The sequence below is a fragment of the Artemia sp. Qi Xiang Cuo genome, chromosome 13 (genome assembly GCF_049724085.1).
Source record: "Artemia sp. Qi Xiang Cuo chromosome 13, ASM4972408v1, whole genome shotgun sequence".
NCBI lineage: Eukaryota > Metazoa > Arthropoda > Branchiopoda > Anostraca > Artemiidae > Artemia > Artemia sp. Qi Xiang Cuo.
The window spans coordinates 9,142,984-9,163,674 of record NC_142806.1 but is presented as its reverse complement, the minus strand read 5'-3'; the positions used below and the strand labels follow the sequence as shown (position 1 = coordinate 9,163,674).

The following is a 20,691-nucleotide window of genomic DNA, read 5'->3' as shown; positions in this document are numbered from 1 at the left end:
AAAACTTAGGCACTTCTCAATTATTAACCTAAGAGTGAAGATTTGGTCAACACATCCTCTACCTTTTCTAAAACCGCACTGCTCTTCTCTTAAAACTTTGTCTACGGCATCTCTCAGTCTAAAAAGTATCATATTATTAAGCAATTTGCTACCTACAGAGACCAGACTAATGCCTCGATAATTACCACACTCACTTTTATCACCTTTCTTATAAAGTGGCTTAATTAAGGTTTTCCTAAAATCGTTAGGTACTACCCTTTTTTCAAAAATCATATTCATAATCTTCAATAACTTATTTCTAACCTCAGAGCCACCATATTTAAGAAACTCATTTACTACCCTATCAGCACCTGGAGCCTTATTATTCTTTAATCCTTTTAGTACTGTTTCTAAGTCCTCCTCACAAAACAAATCTTCCTTCACATCCAAGGTATCACAAACTTTTTCATTTTCCTCTATATTTTTTCCTGCAACTCTATCTCGTTTAAGCAAATTCTCAAAATGTTCGGCCCATCTCGCTTTAGCTTTTGTCTTATCGCTAATTGCCACCCCATTCCTATCTTTAACTGGGCCAATACGGTATTGATAAGCCAGAAAAAAAAAGCGAATAATGAAACAAACAATGAGGATTCACTCCTTACTTTTTTCGTGAATTAGGTTGTGGAAGGAGGAAAGCCATGTCATCATATTGACTGCACCGTTTAAAAAAATAAATGACCAAACCAGGCTACGCGGTTATTATTTTTTTTTTTTTTTTTTTTTTTCTTTTTACATCCAAGTACTCTTATCGGCCGCAACGTTACTTGACGTTACGAAATTTTGACGTTACTAACTCTATCCAAGGCTGAGACGCTGAAAATGTGTATGGGTTACCAATGCTTAAACAAATTTCGGGTCCTGCTACTCCTGTAGAAGTAACATAAATTTTTGGGTTTAACTGAAATTTCTAAGTTTAAGAAATTACCATGTTGTTAATGAAGCAAAGATGGTTTTATAAAGTAGACTAATAAGACAATGTTAATTCAATTCAACGTCAATATCTGATAATGAATTAATAACAAAGTACTGTTATGACAACATTATTATGCACAGGGTGTCCCAAAAATAACACCAGATTTAAATCTGCTATAAATCAAATTTATTTATTTGAAAGAAGCAAACAAAACATACTAGTCTCTTCGGGAGATGTTTCAATTATGCTTGAAACATAATATTGAGTGTATGCCCCCACCCCCATGCTAGACTTATAGTCACTTATTATGTCCATGAAAGGCAGCCTGAGAAAATTTGTCGAATCTTTGCTTAAGGGAGGATACAGCCCCAAAAAGTCGTGGAATCCTAAGAGAACCACACCATCATATTCAGTGTATCAGAGGACATGAAAGGTTTCAAACTTCCATCTGGAAAAATGTTGAATTTTGTATTTTCTGCCAGAAGAAATAGCCCGTGATCTTTCTATTGGCAAAAAACACAGAATTCCACATTTTTTCATATGGGAGCTTGAAACATATATAGTAGGTTTCTCTTATATGCAGAATATGATGGTGCGATTTTCATTAGGATTCTGTGACTTTTTAGAGGTTTTTCGCTGCCCCATGTATGGAAAATTAGGCAAATTTTCTCAGCCATATAATTTCATGGACAGAACAAGTGCCTATAGGGCTAGTAAAGGGGGGGGGGGGTCATGTGTCCTATAATATGTTTCATTTATAATTGCAACATCCTCTGAAGAGAATGGTGTGTTTTGTTTTCTTTTTCAAATAGATAAATTTGATTTATAGTAGATTCACATCCGGCATTCTTTTTGGGACACCCTGTGCTGTAATACGAATCTACTCTTTAAGCGAGTAATAATTGTGTATTTATTTCTGTATTTTTCTCGAAAACAGAGTTTTTTTTTGGGGGGGGGGGGGAGTTGGCACTTTTAGATTTTCTGGCCTGAAAAAAATTATCTAGAAAGGTCTTTTAGAAAATTATTAGGAAAACTAAAATTATTTAGGAAAAGTCTTTTAGAGGCTTAATTTCGGAAAAACATGTTTCATGTGAATGTCGTCACATTTATTTGCATTTGAAGAGCAAATTACATCATTTTTTCCCAAGAATGGTCGTATCGTTTTTGCTATCTATGACGCTTGTAAATTATACAAGATAACGAATGACTTTGAACAGCTAAAACAAAAGTTATGGAACAAGCGACAGTGAGAATCACATTGAATTGTAAACAAAAATGTTGCACCACAAAACCTGAAGTTAGAAGACACTTCAAAATTGTAATGGAATAAAGGAACGTGCTATTTTAGTGTCTGTGAAAGATAAACAGGAAGGAAGAATTGAATTCACGCCAAATTTCTGAATTCAATCAAAATTAATGATTTGCCACTCTATGACTTAAAATTAAAGAATGATACGATAAAGCGTGCCAAGTGCCAGGGCCCGAGCGAAGTTATTGTAACAACAGTAAATAATAATAACAAACTATTAAATCATTAAAAAATTATAAGCCAATTCAGTTTTAATATCTATATTGATTTTTTATTATTCATTATTTGAAGCATTTACAACTTTTCACTCTCGAGTAAATTGTAGATTTCTGGAACGGCCGATTGCTACTTTGCTACTGAATTCCCATTATAACCATGAGGCTGTTTTAGCATTGTTCAGACAAGTGGTTCTGGAAAATTTGGAACACTTTGTAGCACTGTTCCTTGTCTTGTCAGCATCATATTCATCTGTATTAGCACATAATGTCCAGGAGCAAGTTTGATGTCTTAGGTTCTATCAAAGAAAAATAATAAATACGTATTTTATGCAATCAATTTAGCAATTTTTTTTTTTATGATGTTTCCGTGCAAATGCTCCACGTTTCTAAGAACCAGAATCGGTTTTGCCGCTGACTAGTTTTTTTGCATTAATTGAACTGTGTTTCGGTCAGTGCAAAAACAAGTTCCTACGGAAACCAGTCAGAGTTCTTGGCTTATTCGCTTAAAATAATTGAATTCCTGAATTAATGTTGAAGACAAAATACTGTATACAGAATACAAATACTGTACAATCAAAACGTAAAAGCTGCATACTGTGAACATTGAAAACAAGTCTCTTTGACCTGCATGCAGTGAAAATGTTTTCTGAAGAATAAATAATCAAAGCAATCTGTGGAACGTTCTTATGTAATTAGGTTAGGTCCATTTAAAAGGGCAAGTTCTATTAAACCAGTTAATGGAGATTCGAAATTGGTTTTCATATTAATAACCAATAAAATTCGTTGGTGCTACTTGTCGGTACACTTGAGAATGCGAAACGATTTAATACAAATGTAGTCTAATGATGAATAGTGCAACAATATGAATTATAACACACTTTGTGTGTGATTCTCCCAGAGGAGAGGAGGGAGGTCATCATTAAATGATGGTTTAAAACTTAAATATCCAAGTTTTCATATCTGGAACCTGATGACTTGAGATAACAGGGGGAAAAAAAATCGGTTTCACCTTTAAAAAAAAAAATTAAAAACATGATAGTTTTACTGTTTTTACATTTTCTTTTAGATGTTTTGGAAAATAAAAAAGTTTTTCGGGTTTCTTTTGGTTTTTTGGGATGTTCAAAAAATATATACCGAGAAAAAAAACGACTTCGGTGAAAAGTGACATTTCTTTCTTTTTTACCAAAATGGTCAGTTGGAGAGTGTTTTGTTTCATGTCATGAATTTGCAAAATGTGTCTTTTTTGGCATTTTATGTTTCAAATTTGTAACATATGTCACTTTTTTGCCCTTTTATGTGATTGTGTCCAAGCACATGAGAATATCTCCTTTTGACATAAAAAGTGTTAAATAGTGTCCAGCGCAAAAATAAGTCCCTACGGAAAGTAATCAGACTTCAAGGCTAATTCGCTTAAAATAATTGAATTTCTGAAATAGTGTTGAAGACAGAATACTGTACAAAACTTTTTGTCTACTTTCCCAAAGATGTGTTTTTTTTTTGTTTTTTTTGACGTGTTGTTTTCGAACACTTTCATAATGTATATATTTTCTCTTTCTCTCTAAATTCTGTCTCTTTTTCGGCCTTTCTTGTGTGCTGCTAAATGCTTTTTGATTTTTCAGAACCATCTGGTGAAGCACAAATTATTACCAAGCTTCAAAATACGCCTAAACTGTCATCTAGCAAGAGACTCAGAAAATCAGTTAGTGAGCCCAGTGGATTAAATGATGTTGATACTGGTTATGTATCTTTAAAAGAAAAGTGTTCAGCAATTGCGGTTTCATAAATAATTCTTCAAAGATTTTGATTGTTTTAAATACTTTTTGGGGCCCACTTTTTGTCATTTTTGAAGTGACTGGCTTATGTAGTGCCTGTTCAAAGGAAAGGACTAAATACATGTAGAATTTTTTTTTGAAAAAAAAAATTAAGTAAAATAAATTAAATTTTAAACCTTCATAGCTTCATATATGCTTATATTGGTCTTGCTGAACAAGTGATTTCTTCAAACAAAATTACAGCATATGTACTAAATTTTCAATTAGAAATGGATTAACCTCTATTAATCTAGGCAACGAATAACGGGTATTTGTCACTTATTTGGTTCCTGAAACTACGCAATGCAGGGGCGTCAATTCCAGAAATCTTGAGCGGTGCAATCTTTTTTTCAAATTTCTTTTCATTAAGACAGAAGAAAAAGCAGTGGCGAATCCAGAGGGGGGCAAGGGGGCGCGCGCTCCCCCTAACATAGTCCAAAGTAGTGTAATTTACATAATTACTGCAAGTTCGTGTTAATTAAGCTTGCTCCTTACGCAAATTTATCGGATCAACCTATTTTGCCCCCCCCCCCTAAAAAAATCCTGGATCCGCCACTGAGAAAAAGGTGTTTCTTAAAATCCAGGGGGATGAGGGTGGGCTAATTTCTTTCAATACAAATACCAAAAAATGATATTTTTCATAATCTAAGGGGGCAATTCTACTTTCATAGCCCCAATTGGCGTACCTTTGCTTGTCGTTGGTTTTGTTGCTCCTGCTCTGATAAAAACAAGTCGTCCGTTTATATTTTTTCAGTTAGCAATAAGCAACTATGATTCAAAATAGTGTTTGCTCTTGAGAACGTACCTCCCTCCCCCCCCCCTCTGTATCCATCCTGCCGATCCGTCGGAGCATTGAGAAGGTGAAAATGTACCTCTTTTAAATTTCCTACTTATCAATAATGACTCAAAGTTTGTATTCCAAAACAGAACTTCCTGTTCCCTGTACCCGTTTTACCAATGCATCAAGTTGTTTGTAGAGTCATGACGCATATAGATGCCAGTCATTGATTTGCTGCCTATCTTACACAGAAGCCCTTTTTCATGATTTAGGAATAGTCGTTTCCCAAATAGACACTCACCCATTTTGCTCAATTGTTGTTTGTCATCTTTTCGTCCATAGAAGGGTGTTTCTTTGCCAGAAGAAAAATTGGAAAAAAATCTGCATTCACAGTTTGATCTTATAAGCAGAAACATTCACAGGATGATGTATAAGGGTGTTTTCAAAAGAGTAAAGAAAGCAGAGATCTGGCGGTGAAAGGCCCGACTGGTATGGTAAACCAAGCCATTCATCCTAACCAAGCTCATATAATTCTTGAAGGGTAATCTAAAACGTCCTATAAGATGAGACTTCACTTAGATGAGGTTTTAAGTCAACTGCCTTTTGAAATTTTTATTGAAAGATATGACCTTGTATGACTGGGGACTTCTATGCATTACTAAAAGATTGGCAAATATAATTGAGTACAATGGTGAATTAATGAACCTTCTTTCTTCTTTATTTTTTGAAATGTACATTTTATTTTTTATTTTTTTTTAAGAAAAAGGCTTTCTAACTTATCAGACAGCCCTCTATGACCAAGCATTTAGAACAATTGAAAAGTCCTTAAAGGGGAGGGGAGATGGTAGCCCCCCACCCTGTGTGCAGATAGGTGAGGTAGATCATAATTACTTGTACGAAGGGAGAGATTTATAATAAAGAATTTGGAATGAATAGTTTCTAAACATTAGACAGTTTGAAAACATATTTTAAAGAAGAACTGACTACTTTCTAATTTCACTGATTTTCTATTTTTTTAGTTATATTAGCCCCTTTTCTTTTTTCTGTTTTTGTAATATGCTCGTTAAATAAATATTCGATAACCTTTGCTTAGGGCTTAGCTTTCCCAGTTGCATAGCAAGTAGAAATCTTTTGGTCACGAAACCGATCGGAGGACGCCAAACTACTCTTTTATACCCCCTGATGCCCCTGGAGCTCGACATTGCTTCGTCTTATAGTGGTCAGAACGGTCAAAAGCAACAAAAAGGTCGCCTCCTGATGCAATATGATTTCTGTTTCCTCTTAGAAAAGGGCCAAAAATTATGTAAACGGCTCATTTTAGCACAATACACAACTATATCGGAAAAGTGGACCTGCTATACTTTGTATAAATGATATTCATGCACCGTTGCCTGTCTGCATATGGGACCAAGCCTCTTCTAGCCCCCTCCATCACAAGTTCGGGAAAGTTGCACCTCTTCTTTTACTCATGAGTGTCATTTCAGGAATGATTCTAATGGTCAAAAGACATGCCTAAATCAAAACATGGTGACACAAAAATGCGATGCCTAATTATGCGTTTGAATTGAAAGATTCTTTGGTCTATATAATTGAAGGGCCTGAAGCAGCCTTCTCCTCCTAAACTTTGAAGGGTAGTATTTTGGGTCCCTTTCGACTCTTGGTCATTTTGAGGTTATCTATTGCTCTTATAGGATCTCTTGACCATCTGAGAACTAAAGGCAGCAAAATGATGTGTAAAAAAGTTAAAATATATATAAAAATCCAAGAGAAAGGTTTGTTTTTGATATCGATGTGTTTCTACCAATCAATTTAGCTTTACTATTCTAAAATGGCACCAGATTTCGTCATTTTTTTTTATCATATTTTTTAATTCCATTCCTCCCTAAGTCTCTCGAGACACTTTATATGCTTGAGTATAATCCAATCTTTACTAAACTCTAAGTATATCTTAAACTATGCTTCTTTTTCGTTGAAACACGTAAATCAGTCAAAATACTGCTCAAATTTCTAGGAAAAATTTGTTTACAACAATCAATATAGTTTTATTAGTCTCACATGATACCAACTATCATTAATACTTTATTTCTTTTAAACATATTGCAATCAATTAACAGAAAATTAATTGCCTGACCAAAACTTTCCATTAAAGAATCTGTTTAGCAGTGGCGATTCTAGGCCTGGGAAGGGGGGGAGCAGCTCCCCCTTCAATTTGTGACTTTGAGTTCCTTTTATTTCATATCTTTACACTCCTGTGGTATACTGTGCTTCCCAGATTATGAGGCCTAAAACCGTAACTGCTGTTTAGTTTTTCAGTAAAAGCACATATGATATTCTAGCCAAAAGAAAATAGGAAAGCAATAAAAATTTTCAATACTGTTTGCTCTAGTCTTTAGGGGTCTAAGCTAGTCAGAATACTTTTAATTCTTAAAATGATTATCATTAACGAACATCGCTGAATTTGGGTTTCGGGTCAAAACCTATACTTATAACAGAAAACTGCAAAACAATAACTATAAAAACAGAGGTTTATTATCTGAACAGATGCCAGATAATGTACAAAAAATATTTTATCACCCGAGCAGGTACATACTTACTCGACTTATTGTATCTCCTGCCAGGTGCTGCTCGGCGTGGAGAGTGACGTCTACATCTTCTTCTGCGCAATGCGAGTGTTTGTGCTTTGCTAGGTCAGATGTTTTCGATTTCAATGAAGATAAACTGGTATAAAGAAAGAAAACGATCAAAAATACGGTTTTTTTAAGGCCAAGCGAAAATACAGAAAAAATACACAGAGTGAATTTTTCGAGGGGACAACCGCCTCTCTTCATCGAACAAAATAATATATTCAAGGAAAATACTGAAGAAAAAAGACAAACGCGGAAAGTCAATGTGAAAAAACAAAAACCAATAAAAAACTAATGAAAAAAAATTAAAAGATAAATAAAAGTCAAAAATTATAAGAATTAAAACCAAATACCTAACAACCATAAGGCGAGTCATTCACTAATATCCGCGGTTTGCACGAGATCCAAAAAATTATATCTCTATTCAAAGCTAGACCCAAATTTTGGTATTTATAAATTTCCACAGCTTCTCTGTAATGCGTTAGTGCTGTTGGAATTTATAAATACCAACATTTAGGTCTAGCTTTAACAGAGATTCTGATGATTTAAGAATAAATGAGTCGTATTTCGGTTTTCTCAAAAGAGAATCTGATACTTTAGTAATCTCTGAAATAAACCTTGAACCACCTTCCCAATTACATAATCAAACACGTCAACAACCCCTTAGATATCAAAGGGCGTCTGCAAGGACTGCAATTAGTAAAATCAGATGACATAGTTCTTCAACTTATTTATTTGCTGGTTCGTTTGTTTGAGTGAATGAATTTTTCTTTTATTTCTCAGTTGTGCGCTAGTATCCGTCGATGGCAGTTCTAATTTTTGGATTTTTGCCCCCATTCTTAATCGTTTTCTTTCTTTATATTATGTCAAGCCAATGTGGTTTAAAAAATTATCTTTAACTTGAACTGGCTGTCACACCATCATTTCTTCAGCTGACCATGGGGTCACTTCTAGCCAGCTGTGATTGGATGAAAGTCGTAGAGTATATTTGCGGGATGGCTTTGAAGCATTCAAGCAGGTGCCCAAACCACTGCTGGGTTCGTCTGGTTGTTTGGGTTGAAAACCAAGACTGCTTAGAGAGCTGGAGCAACTCTGAGTTACTGACGAAGTCTAACCATTGGTCATCTTCATGCTCTAGGGGGTTGAAAATATGCAGTTTGGTTGCACGGCTTATGTTCGTTTTCCACCAAAGGTAGTAGATCAATCTGTCCAAAGTAGAAGATACCTTAGATGTTTTAGGGGACTGCTCAGGAAGAAGTAGAACATCTAGAGTCTGAGTAAATAAACGTTTGGGACTATTGCAGGTCCCACGTATATTAGCAACCCTGATACCTAGTCATGCATACCAGCAGTTCTACTGCTTTTTAACCGTTTATTGTACTCCTGATTTATGAGGGGCTGAATGGCTGCCCTGGAGGAGTATCTACTTCAGATGTTCTACAGCGAGGCTGGGTATTACAATTATCAGGAGATTCAAGCTGGCTACTATTACCGAGGAGCGGAAGTCGACAAGAAATTCGTTCAACAAAAAAAGAAGAAAGAATATTTAAGAAACCAAACGAGAGCAGTTTTTAGCTAGTGGAAAAAACCAAAAGGCAAAGAAAATAGTTCGGTAAAGACCACCAAAAAACCGTCCTTAGCGCCCAAAAAAGGGAAAGGAAAAAAGGAATGAATAAACAGAAAAAAAACTAATTTTTGAGGCAATTTAAACCGAACTAGAGAAGGGATTGAACAAAAAACAAGCCAAACAAATGAAAGACCATTTGAAAATTAGATTCGACAAGTCATCTTTCTCTAGCGATTAGTGCAGCCTTTCTACTGACCTAATTTGTTTTAAGACGGTTAATTGATCTTGTTTTGAAATGAATAGGGATGTATGCTAAATCTCTTTGTATTGAATTATCATAAATAGGGCTTATAAAAATATCCAGTGTATCTCCTTTTAAAGCGAGGTCCTTGTGTGTGTATTTCTTAATTTCACTGCCTCCCTAAAAGATAGTGGTAAACCATTTACTGAGGACTCTAAAGTTGTTTTGCAAAAAGAAACAAATGTCTCAACAATAGAAGTGTCCCATCCTCGGATAACACCCGTATCGATGTGGGAGTTTTGGTTTCTGTGAGATCTCGAAGGTGCTTGAACAACAGGCTACCCATGTCTCTTCCTTCTGTTAGTTCGATTGTGCGGACTTTCCTTGCAACAAACTTGGTTTGGTCCCGATGAATGAGTACATTTTACACCCCGCTCGGCGTTCGATAGGTGGTCATGTCCTCTAGAAGTCTTTCCACCGTCTTTACTCTATGACAGTAGGCGTCATTGAGAGGTAGGGGGCAGTAATTTGGGAAATACTGTAATTTATTGAGTTAATCTAAAAATGATGGACAAACTAATTTATGTGATGTCAGGCTTATCTTTTGGTTAAACATTAAATTGGCCTGGAAACATTTAATTGGTAAACCATTTACTGAGGACTCTAAAGTTGTTTTGCAAAAAGAAACAAATGTCTCAACAATAGAAGTGTCCCATCCTCGGATAACACCCGTATCGATGTGGGAGTTTTGGTTTCTGTGAGATCTCGAAGGTGCTTGAACAACAGGCTACCCATGTCTCTTCCTGCTGTTAGTTCGATTGTGCGGACTTTCCTTGCAACAAACTTGGTTTGGTCCCGATGAATGAGTACATTTTACACCCCGCTCGGCGTTCGATAGGTGGTCATGTCCTCTAGAAGTCTTTCCACCGTCTTTACTCTATGACAGTAGGCGTCATTGAGAGGTAGGGGGCAGTAATTTGGGAAATACTGTAATTTATTGAGTAAATCTAAAAATGATGGACAAACTAATTTATGTGATGTCAGGCTTACCTTTTGGTTAAACATTAAATTGGCCTGGATTAAGAGATATATTTTAAATTAACTTTTTCTTGAATTAACGTCAATACGACAAAAATTACAATAGCGATAGTTTTGTTTCAAGTCTGATAGGTAGGGTAAGTGTTAAAAATAGATACTTGCCATACACCTGGTCACCGAGAAGCAACCAGCGAGCCTTCACCACTGGACGGGGGGCAGAAGCAGGCTGCCAACTTAATTTTATGTTTCTTTGATGTGTGTATTAATCATTATGTTTTATATAATGTTTTTTAAATCAACTGAATAGTCTCTTTACTAAATAGTAAATTCTCTTCGTTACTGTTTGGAGAAAAAGGTGCTGTTCAAGGTTTGGGACAAACCCTCGCCCCCTTTATTTTTTTACCGTCTCATGAAGGGTATTCCAGACCCCCGTATGTGTATCCTCTCCTCCGGGTCGAAATGCTGAAATTATGCCCATGTTCATGACCTACAGTATATCGTTAGTTAACCAAGATTTCTTTAGGAAAATCCTTTTGTTAAACACTAGCTACGCTGCGGCACTTGTCCTTGTTAGAAAAAAAAAACAGACAACTTCGCTGCAATTCTAAGCTCTTCTGATCTGTAGATTTTACAGCTCAAAAGTGATGTGTTCCAGCGTGTGGAAACAAAGACATAGTCAGTCATCTTTTTGTGTCCTTTGTTATATGCCGCGTGTACTGGTGGATGGCTTTACGTTGGAAATAGCTGACTAACGACAAGGTTATGAGATTGGCATAGTTCAAATACCTAAATCTTTACAAACTGTTCCATTGAAATCATTGAAAACAACAGCTACATCGTTGGCTTAGCATAAAACTTCGAATAGTCTGTCAATTAATGTCACGTGAGAAATTTACGAAAAGAAAAAGGGATCATTTTTATGATATTGCTACTTCTGTAAAATGAACATATAAACTGTAAAATATGGGTCCTTTAGATTATATTTGACTCAATTAACAAAATTAATTCATTGGATTCTTATGATAGCGATTTGATATTTAAAATGACAAAATTAGTTAAACTGAGGCATTATTGGCAAAATTCAAGGGCTTACTATCCAATACCTTTCGCGTGTCAAAACTATCCAACACTGTTTGATACATCCCTGCCAGCTTACTTATAATTGTACGAATACTTCTTACAGCAAGACAATATAAGAAACGATTATTTTTCAGGTTATGAGACAAGGAAGAAACGGATGTTACTTAATTATTGATGACATTAAAGTAGTCGGGAAAAATGACCCGCAGTGAGTAAATTGTCATACCCCTCTCCAAAACTTTTGGATAGTGACGCTCCGGTACATATTATGCCACAGGGACCTTAAAAAAACTGTCAATTTTATTATGTACTAAAATTATTCATCAAACAAACCTTTTTTTTTAAAGAATCTGTGGAATGGTGGACTAGTCAAGTTTCAGCGTAATTATTAATATTGGGTCAAAGTATAGCACACTCAGTTTGAGCTTGATTGATATTGTACTTCATTAACTTAAAAAAACTTTCCACAAAAAAAAATTTTAAAAAAAAAGCAATGAACCCCATTAAACCAAAAATAAGCAAAAATAAAATCAAATGATCTACCAAGTGTGAAACCACCACAAATCATCATCGATAAATAAATGAAACCCAAAACGAACAGAAATTACAATAAATAACCGAGTCAAACTCAAAACGAGCAGAAATTAACATCAGTAGGGCTCAAAATTCCTACATCTTCCCAAGGCCAGAACATAATTTGCACTTTAATGAAAAATATAAATGTCTTTACTTTTATAACTTTAACAAATCAAATAATATTAACATTTTGATTACTAAATATCAGTATATGTATATTGAACTGACAATACACATCCATTTGAATTTTTTTCAGTAAAGTGCAAATTATGTTCTGGCCTAGGGAAGACATAGGGCTGACTTGATATAGGGCAGGCTGAGGTCTGGGAGATGCAGTTGCCCACCCCCCTCACCGCATAGCAAATTACGCCCCTGCTGAAAACAACCGTGTTTGTGATCACATTTATCAATTAAGGCTAATTTTTGCAAATGTCACGAAAATACAACAATAAAAACAGAAAACTTACAGTTTTTTGGGTAAATATTTCGCAGTTCATGTTACTGACTTACACATAATCTAAAAATACTTTTCGATGCCTTTTATTATGCTCTTTTCAAATATAATAATCATTTTTGTCGCAAATGAATTTTACCCCCATCCCTATATATATATATATATATATATATATATATATATATATATATATATATATATATATATATATATATATATATATATATATATATATATATATATATATATATATATATATATATATATATATATATATATATACACATGAATTCAGGGTATATATTTGCACATTAGGGTGGGTGGGGCTAAAGATTATTTCTGATTCAAATGAGCGGTAAGTTTAAACTTTACCCCCACCCCACGTATATACCCTGAATTGGTATATATAGGGGTGGGGGGTAAAATTCATTTTCGACAAAAATGGTTATTATATTCCTAAAGAGCATAAAAAAAGGCGTCGAATGGTATTTTCACTTTATTCGTAAGTCAATAATATGAACCGCGAAGTGCTTTTTTGGTGAATGCTTTTTCATTTTGTTCAAATTCTTTGGTTCTTCTGATTGTATCTGCAAGCTGGATTCTGCTCTTATTGTATCTTTTGACTAGAAATATTTCCTTCTTGATTTTCGACTCTCATCAGTCTGAGCAACTTTGCAAATAAAGCCGGGAAATTCAAATAAACGTGAACATGTGGTTTAGAATTAAGCAAATTAGGCCTGCGTGTCTCTGTTAAACACATTGAGGTATGGTTTAGAGAGTCAACGTAAGTTTTAAAATGTAATTTAAGGTTTCTTAATTATTAAGTATGCTATTGTGCTTGACGATCAAAATTTCCAAGATTAGGCCTAGACTATAGGCTATGGTAAATTTTACCTTGTTTATATTATGGTAAAATTCTACTTTAGCTACTTTTGGCTATCCTTCAAAAGGGATAGGCTAGGAAAATGAAACGGTAAAATTCTGCTTTAGCTACTTTTGGCTGTCCTATCTTTGAAAAGGGGATGAGCAATGTTTGACTATTAAAGTCATTGGTTCTTTATACTCTAAGCAACAAATATTGTCATTTACCTTTATATAGAAAGTACTATAAAGTTAAAAAAATACAATATTGTGTTTCCTTTAAACATGGAGAATGATATAAAGTCTTCTAGGCCTAGCCTATATGAATTTTTAAACATCAAATTACTATAGAGAAGTATTTTAAAGTTATATAGAAGACTTTTTGGTTTTCTTATTTCATATATGATCCACTAAAATGTCATACAAAAAAAATAAAATTGTATCAGCCTACCCTACTGATACACAGAGAAAACAACAAAAAGTCACACAGATGGCTTTTTATAGCCTAGGCCTACATGATTTCATATAGCCTATAGAGCAGCCTAAATAAAGTCATTACCTTAAATCGCACTTGCTAGCAATATGGACAAGTCCAGTTTACGCCAGTTAGTGATGATAGGGCTGCGGGACATCAGCTTCATCCTATTGCATGAGCCATAGTTTGGTTTCCCATTCCTTATCGAGATTGGCTTGAAACTGTCAACGGATGGTGAACACACTGTTGTTTTGCTCAGATCATTCCAGAGGCTTATGATGCGGTTGGAGAAGAAATGGTTCCTCTTCCTTGTATTAGCATGCTTCCGAAAAAGCTTCACTGAATGACCCCTGGTTCTTGACAACTGGGCAGGCTGAAAGAGGTCCTTGTCGTCAGACTTGAGCAGTTTGTAGGTCATTATCATATCACCTCTTTGCTGACAGTATGTCAGAGTTGGTAGCTTGAGGCTCTGCAGTCGGTATTCATACTCTTTGTCTCTGAGCCCCTTTACGCATTTTGGCGCCCATCTTTGGACAGACTCAAGAGCCATCTGGTCTGTTTTATTAATTGGCGTGGCAACACACATTCCAAATTCTAATCTCAGTCTCACCAGGCTCTTGTAAAGTTTTATGATTATTGCAGGGGATCTACTTGTCATTGTATGTTTGATGAAACCAAGAGTTTGGTTTGCCTTTGCTACTGCAGCTTGGATGTGGCAGTTGAAATTAAGGTCTTTGTCTACAACGACCCCCAGATCTCTTTCAGAGGGACTCTCAGAGAGTGGCTGTCTCACACCAGCATTTGCTGACATCAAGTATTGCCATTGTGGGTTATTTCTTCCAAAATGGAGAACCTTGCACTTTTCGACATTAAACTCAAGCCTCCATATCTTGGCCCATTCGCCAAAGCTGTCAAGATCTGGCTGTATTGAGGTCACACCTTGCTGAGTTCCAACAGGACCAATGAGCTTCGAGTCGTCAAAGTACAGGCTAAGCTTGCTTGTAACGCTTCTTGGAGCATCATTAATATATACATTGAAGAGTGTAGGTCCCAAAACTGTTCCTTGAGGAACCCCGCTTAAGACCTCAGCTATTTTGGAGTAGTAAGCTCAGCCACCTTCACCAAAAACTCTGACCTGCTGCTTCCTTCCCTTTAGGAAAGATGTGATCCAGTCCACCACTCCCTCTTTAATTCCAAGTGCCTTCAGTTTCAAATGAAGCCTTCGATGGCAGACTTTATCGAAGGCTTTAGCAAAGTCTAGGAAGATCATATCCACTGGGAGACCTTGATTAAGGAGCTCAGTTATGTAATTATACGAGTCAATCAGATTGGTTTTGACTGATCTGCCTGGTCGGAAACCATGTTGTTGTTTCAATAGAAGGTTATTTGTGATCAAATGTCTAAGAACGGCAGTGTTGACAATACCTTCTAGGATTTTCCCATCAGCAGACGTAATACTGATTGGCCAATAACTACAAGCTTTGCTCTTGTATCCTCCTTTATTTATTGGCAAGATATGGGCTACTTTCCAGTCCATTGGTATGACTTTAGTGTCAATAGATTTCTGGAAGAGTCTTGAGAGGGGCATTGCTAGTTGGGAATGAGCTTCCTTTAAGAGTTGTGGATGTATTCCATCAGGCCCAACAGACTTATTTGGATTAAGCTTTTTAAGCCAAGATTTAAGCTCAGCCTGATCTACTCTTATTGGTGATATTTGAGTGGTGATTTCGTAGCATGGTGGGGTTGGCAGGGGGGCTTTGTCTGTGGGTGTGAAGACTGATGTAAACTGGTGGTTCAAGGCATCAGCAATTTCTTGGGGGTTGTTTGACTGGGCTCCATTACAAACCAGCTCCGAAACCGTGTGTCTACCAGGCTTATGTGCTGAGGCATATTTCCAGAACTTCTTGGGATTGGTTTTTGAGGTTGCTGCGATGGCCTCCTCGTATTTATCTATCAGTTCTCTGGACAGGGATTGAACTTTGTTCCTTGCGGCTTTGAACTTTACCAGGTAGTCCGTTCTGTGGGGGTCCTGATTTATGAGCTTTGACAGTTTCTTCTTCTTGTTCCTTGCAGTTTTCATTTCTCTGGTCATAAAGGGAAGAGTTTTCGGTTTTCGTCTCCACGTGGTAGTTGTATTTCCACTGATGGTGTCTAACAACATATTTTTCTCCCATGTGTCCTCTACCTCCATCGTTTCGACAAATGACCAATCGCACTGACAGAGTTCACGCCTGATTTGATTGTAGTTTGTATACACATGTCTGGTTAGATTCGATGTCTGTGGGTACAATCAAAATCGGCATTTTATAGCTATGTGATCACTATTTCCAAATGGGGGTTGCGATTCTATATCAATGAGTGACTCAGGATCATTTACCAAAGTCATACAGATGACTTTTTAATATATCATTCTACTGTAAAGCATAATGAATAAAGTCATACAGATGACTTTTTATGTCTCCTGCTATTATAGAGCAAACATAAATAAAGTCATACAGAAGATTTTTTCCATTAAGCATTATGAATAAAGTCATACAGATGGCTTTTTATACCTCATACTTGGCTATTTACCTCATATTATTACCTATTATACCTCATACTTGGCTATTATAGAGCAAACATGAATGAAGTCCTACATAGGCCTTTCTTTTATAGAGCAAACTTCAATAAAGTCATACAGATGACTTTTTATACCACCTGCTAGTACATAGAGAAAACAACAAAAAGTCATACAGATGGCTTTTTATAGCCTAGGCCTATAGGATTTCATATATAGAGCAGCCTAAATAAAGTCATACAGATAACTTTTTAATATATCATTCTACTATAAAGCATAATGAAAAAAGTCATACAGATGACTTTTTATGTCTCTTGCTATTATAGAGCAAACACAAATAAAGTCATACAGATGACTTTTAATATGTCATTCTACTATAAAGCATTATGAATAAAGTCATACAGATGACTTTTTAATATATCATTCAACTATTAAGCATTATGAATAAAGTCAAACAGATGACTTTTTATGTCTTCTGCTATTATAGAGAAAAGATAAATAGTCATACAGATGACTTTTTAATATATCATTCTACCATAGATCAATATGAACAAAGTCATACAGATGACTTTTTATGTATCCTGCTAGTATAGAACAAACATAAATAAAGTCATATAGTTGGCTTTCTATCCCTCATCCTATTATAGAAAAAACATGAATAAAGTCCTACATATGACCTTTTATGCCTTTCTTTTATAGAGCAGACTTCAATAAAATCATACAGATGACTTTTTATACCACCTTCAAGTAGCCTACATAGAGAAAACAACAAGAAGTCATACAAATGGCTTTTTATAGCATAGGCCTACAGGATTTCATATATAGAGCAGCCTAAATAAAGTCATACAGATGACTTTTTAATATATCATTCTACTATAAAACATAATGAATAAAGTCATACAGATGACTTTTTATGTCTCCTGCTATTATAGAGCAAACATAAATAATGTCATACAGATGTCTTTTTAATATATCATTCTACTGTAAAGCATCATGAATAAAGTCATAGAGATTACTTTTTTCGTCTCCTGTTATTATAGTGCAAACGTAAATAAAGTCATACAGATGACTTTTAATATATCATTCTATTGTAAAGCATTATGAATGAAGTTAAACAGATGGCTTTTTATGTATCCTGCTATTATAGCAGTATACATAATGATTTTTGAGAGATTTCAGGCTTTTTCTCGAAAATAAGGGAAATTTGATTTGTAAGGAAAATAAGGAAAAGACGCGGTTATCAGATCAGAATTTGAAGTTTTCTGGCATAACCAGCAACACTTTAAGCCTCCTGAAGTACTGGTTCTGCCTGCCTACCAGTGGGTAAAGGCAGGCACACATAGCAGCCCCCGCCCCTGGGGTGTGAGAGGGGACTCATCAGGTGAGACCTATACCAATTTTAACTTGTAATTTGACTACAGTAACCAATCCTTGGGTTTATGCCACTGCTACTGTTGATGCTTGATGTTTTTTTGCTGATTGCTTTCTATTCTTCAAATTTCACAATCCCCTGCTTTGGTATTTGAAATTTGTTACTTCATTGTGGACTATATCCTGCCTTCTACCCAAACTGTCTTATACCACTGCTTATTCTGTTCCTGTTTTGTTGTTTACTTCAGATAGGAAATGAAAAGTCAACTCAAGCTACCTCGTGAACTAAGGTCTGAGAGTTCAATCTAATTCTCTGGATAAGAATCTGTTTCAAAGCGACTACTCATGCTCACTAACAACATATATAGCATAAAAATCAAACATAAAATGTTAGCAGATTCACTACAACCTGACAACCTACAATCTTCAGTGAAAGGGTTACTTGATGACCTTGTATTGGCTAAGATCTCTTCCCAGGTAGATGAGGCAGTGGTTAAAATGAAGGAGGAACAGACATTCATGCAACATAATGTCACTATCTCTTCAGATAAGCTGGATGCAATCAAGCAGGAGGTGTATGCTGTTCTCAACCTAGATCTTAGTAATCTAGTGGATAAAACTCTTGAAAGCTATAACAGACGCATATTTTCTGTTGAATCTACATTGGCTACTTTAGAGTCATCCTTGATAGACCTTAAAAACACTTTCCAGCCTATCCAGTCCAACCTGGCAAGATTAAATGACCATTTTGAACAGCAGGCTTTGAGCAACCAAATTATTGTCTTTGGGGTGAAAGAGGAGACCTCCATTGAAAACACTGAAAGTCAATTCCTGTCACTATGTGCTGGGAAGTTTCCTGGCATACCAATTATTCAGTCTGATGTTGTATCAGCCAAAAGAACTGGTAAACCATCTGCAAAACCCAGACCCATAGTTGTTGAATTTTGCAACTTACGAGTTCGTCAACTGCTTCTCAGACAAAAGAAGGATTTGAAAGGATCAGGGATTCTATTTTCAGAGACACTTACAAAACCACGCTTACAACTTCTTTCATATGCAAAGTCAAAGCTTGGCTTACGTAATGTTTGGTCCAGTAAAGGTGATATCCTGTATAAAACCCAATCTGGAAGAGTGGTTAAGTTTAATAATCAGAGTGAAATTGATTTATGTGCTGCAAATGTAGAAAAATTAAAGTGATGGATTTAGATTTATTTTCTTATAATATATTGCATTGTTTCTGTAGGGATTTACTTGCTGTTCTTAAAATATTCCTCTATTATTCTTTACTGTCCTCACATAATTTAGACTGGTACCATATTACACTTTGTGCCAATAGTTTGGATGATATGTCCCTTCCCACTAATATTTCTTTATGTTTGCTCATGATTCTGTCACCTTCAAGTTGTCTGATTTACATTATATTCTTGTCGTGTCATTATACTTGTAACCCCCTTAATATCAAGTGGTCACACATTATAGTTTGTGCTAATACTTATAATCATATGTGCCTTCCCACTGATTTTTCTTTATGTTTGTTTATGATCCTTTCACCATCATATAGCTTGGCTTCTATAATACTTTTGTCATGTCAGCACACTTGCAGCTCATATAATTTTCACTGGTCCTATATTGCATTTTGGGCAAATATTATGAATCATATTTGTTATCCCACTGTTATTTATTTATCTATTTATTTTTTTTATGTTTGTTTGTGATCCTATCACCTTTATGCAGGCTGATTTCTTTCATATTTTTGTCATTTCAGCATAATTGCAGCTCATATAATCTTGACTGGTTCCACATTATACTTGGGGCCAATATTTTGATGAATATGTGCCATGCCACTATTATTTCCTTATCTGGGTTGGTGATCCTATCACCTTCCTGTAACCTGAATTCTATCATATTTTTCTCATGTCAGCACACATGCAACTTGCATAATTTTGACTGGTCCCATATTATATTTTTGGTCAATATTTTGAATAATATATGCCATCTCATTGATATTTCTTTATCTTATTTTTTGAGGCTATCACCCTTTTGTACCCTGAATTCTATCATATTTTTGTAATGTCAGTATATATGCAGCTCTCATTACGTTTTAATACTCATATTATACTTTGGGCTAATATTTGGAATAATATGTGTCATTCCATTGATAATCATTTATATTTGTCTGTAATCCTATCACCTTCAGGTAGGCTGACTACTATTATATATATATATATATATATTTTTTTTCATGTCAGTTACAGCTTACATAATTTTCTGGTCCCACATTATAAACTGGGCCAATACTTTGATTCTACTTTCATTCTACTGATATCTTTTTATGCTTTTTGTGATCCTCTCACCTTCATGTAGCCTAACTTCTATTATTTTTTCGTCAGTCCAGCACACTTGCAGCTCATGTAATAGTAACTGGTGTCACATTATACTTTGGTCCAATACTTTGGATAATTTGTGCCATCCCACTTATATTTCTATGTGTATATTTATTATGTGTGATAATTATGGGTGATTTCTCTTTTCTTTTGAATTCTTCTATTCTTAATTCGGTTATATTTGATCAACCAATTAGGGCTGGTAAACAAGAGACTCTCACGCTTGACTCTATCCTTGAATCTATGGTTAATTCTAGCTGTAATTATCACACTACCATTTATTATTGTGATAAAATTATACTCTCACTGTCTTTAAATAGTAGGTTTAATGTATTTTGTTTGAATGTGCGTGGGATAAGAGATAAGTGGGATAGTCTGAAATCGTATTTGTGGTC

General features: G+C 35.3%; 2 protein-coding genes across 3 annotated transcripts in view; both read left to right on the top strand.

Moving 5' to 3' along the window:
• The window catches only part of LOC148944918 (uncharacterized), a 37,787-nt gene extending 31,676 nt beyond the window's left edge, over positions 1-6,111 (top strand). The window contains exon 6 of the mRNA XM_089098533.1: positions 4,099-6,111. Within this exon, the coding sequence (XP_088954659.1) occupies positions 4,099-4,262 (164 nt within the window). The 3' untranslated portion in view covers positions 4,263-6,111. The remainder of the gene's footprint in view (positions 1-4,098) is intronic.
• Positions 6,112-13,358: 7,247 nt separating this feature from the next.
• The window catches only part of LOC148944914 (tubby-related protein 3-like), a 197,710-nt gene continuing 190,377 nt past the window's right edge, over positions 13,359-20,691 (top strand). The window contains exon 1 of one of the 2 annotated variants that reach the window (XM_089098718.1): positions 13,359-13,412. The gene's annotated coding sequence lies outside the window, so the exon portion shown is untranslated. Of the gene's footprint in view, positions 13,433-20,691 lie in introns of both variants that reach the window. The other variant, XM_089098719.1, reaches the window with a different exon arrangement.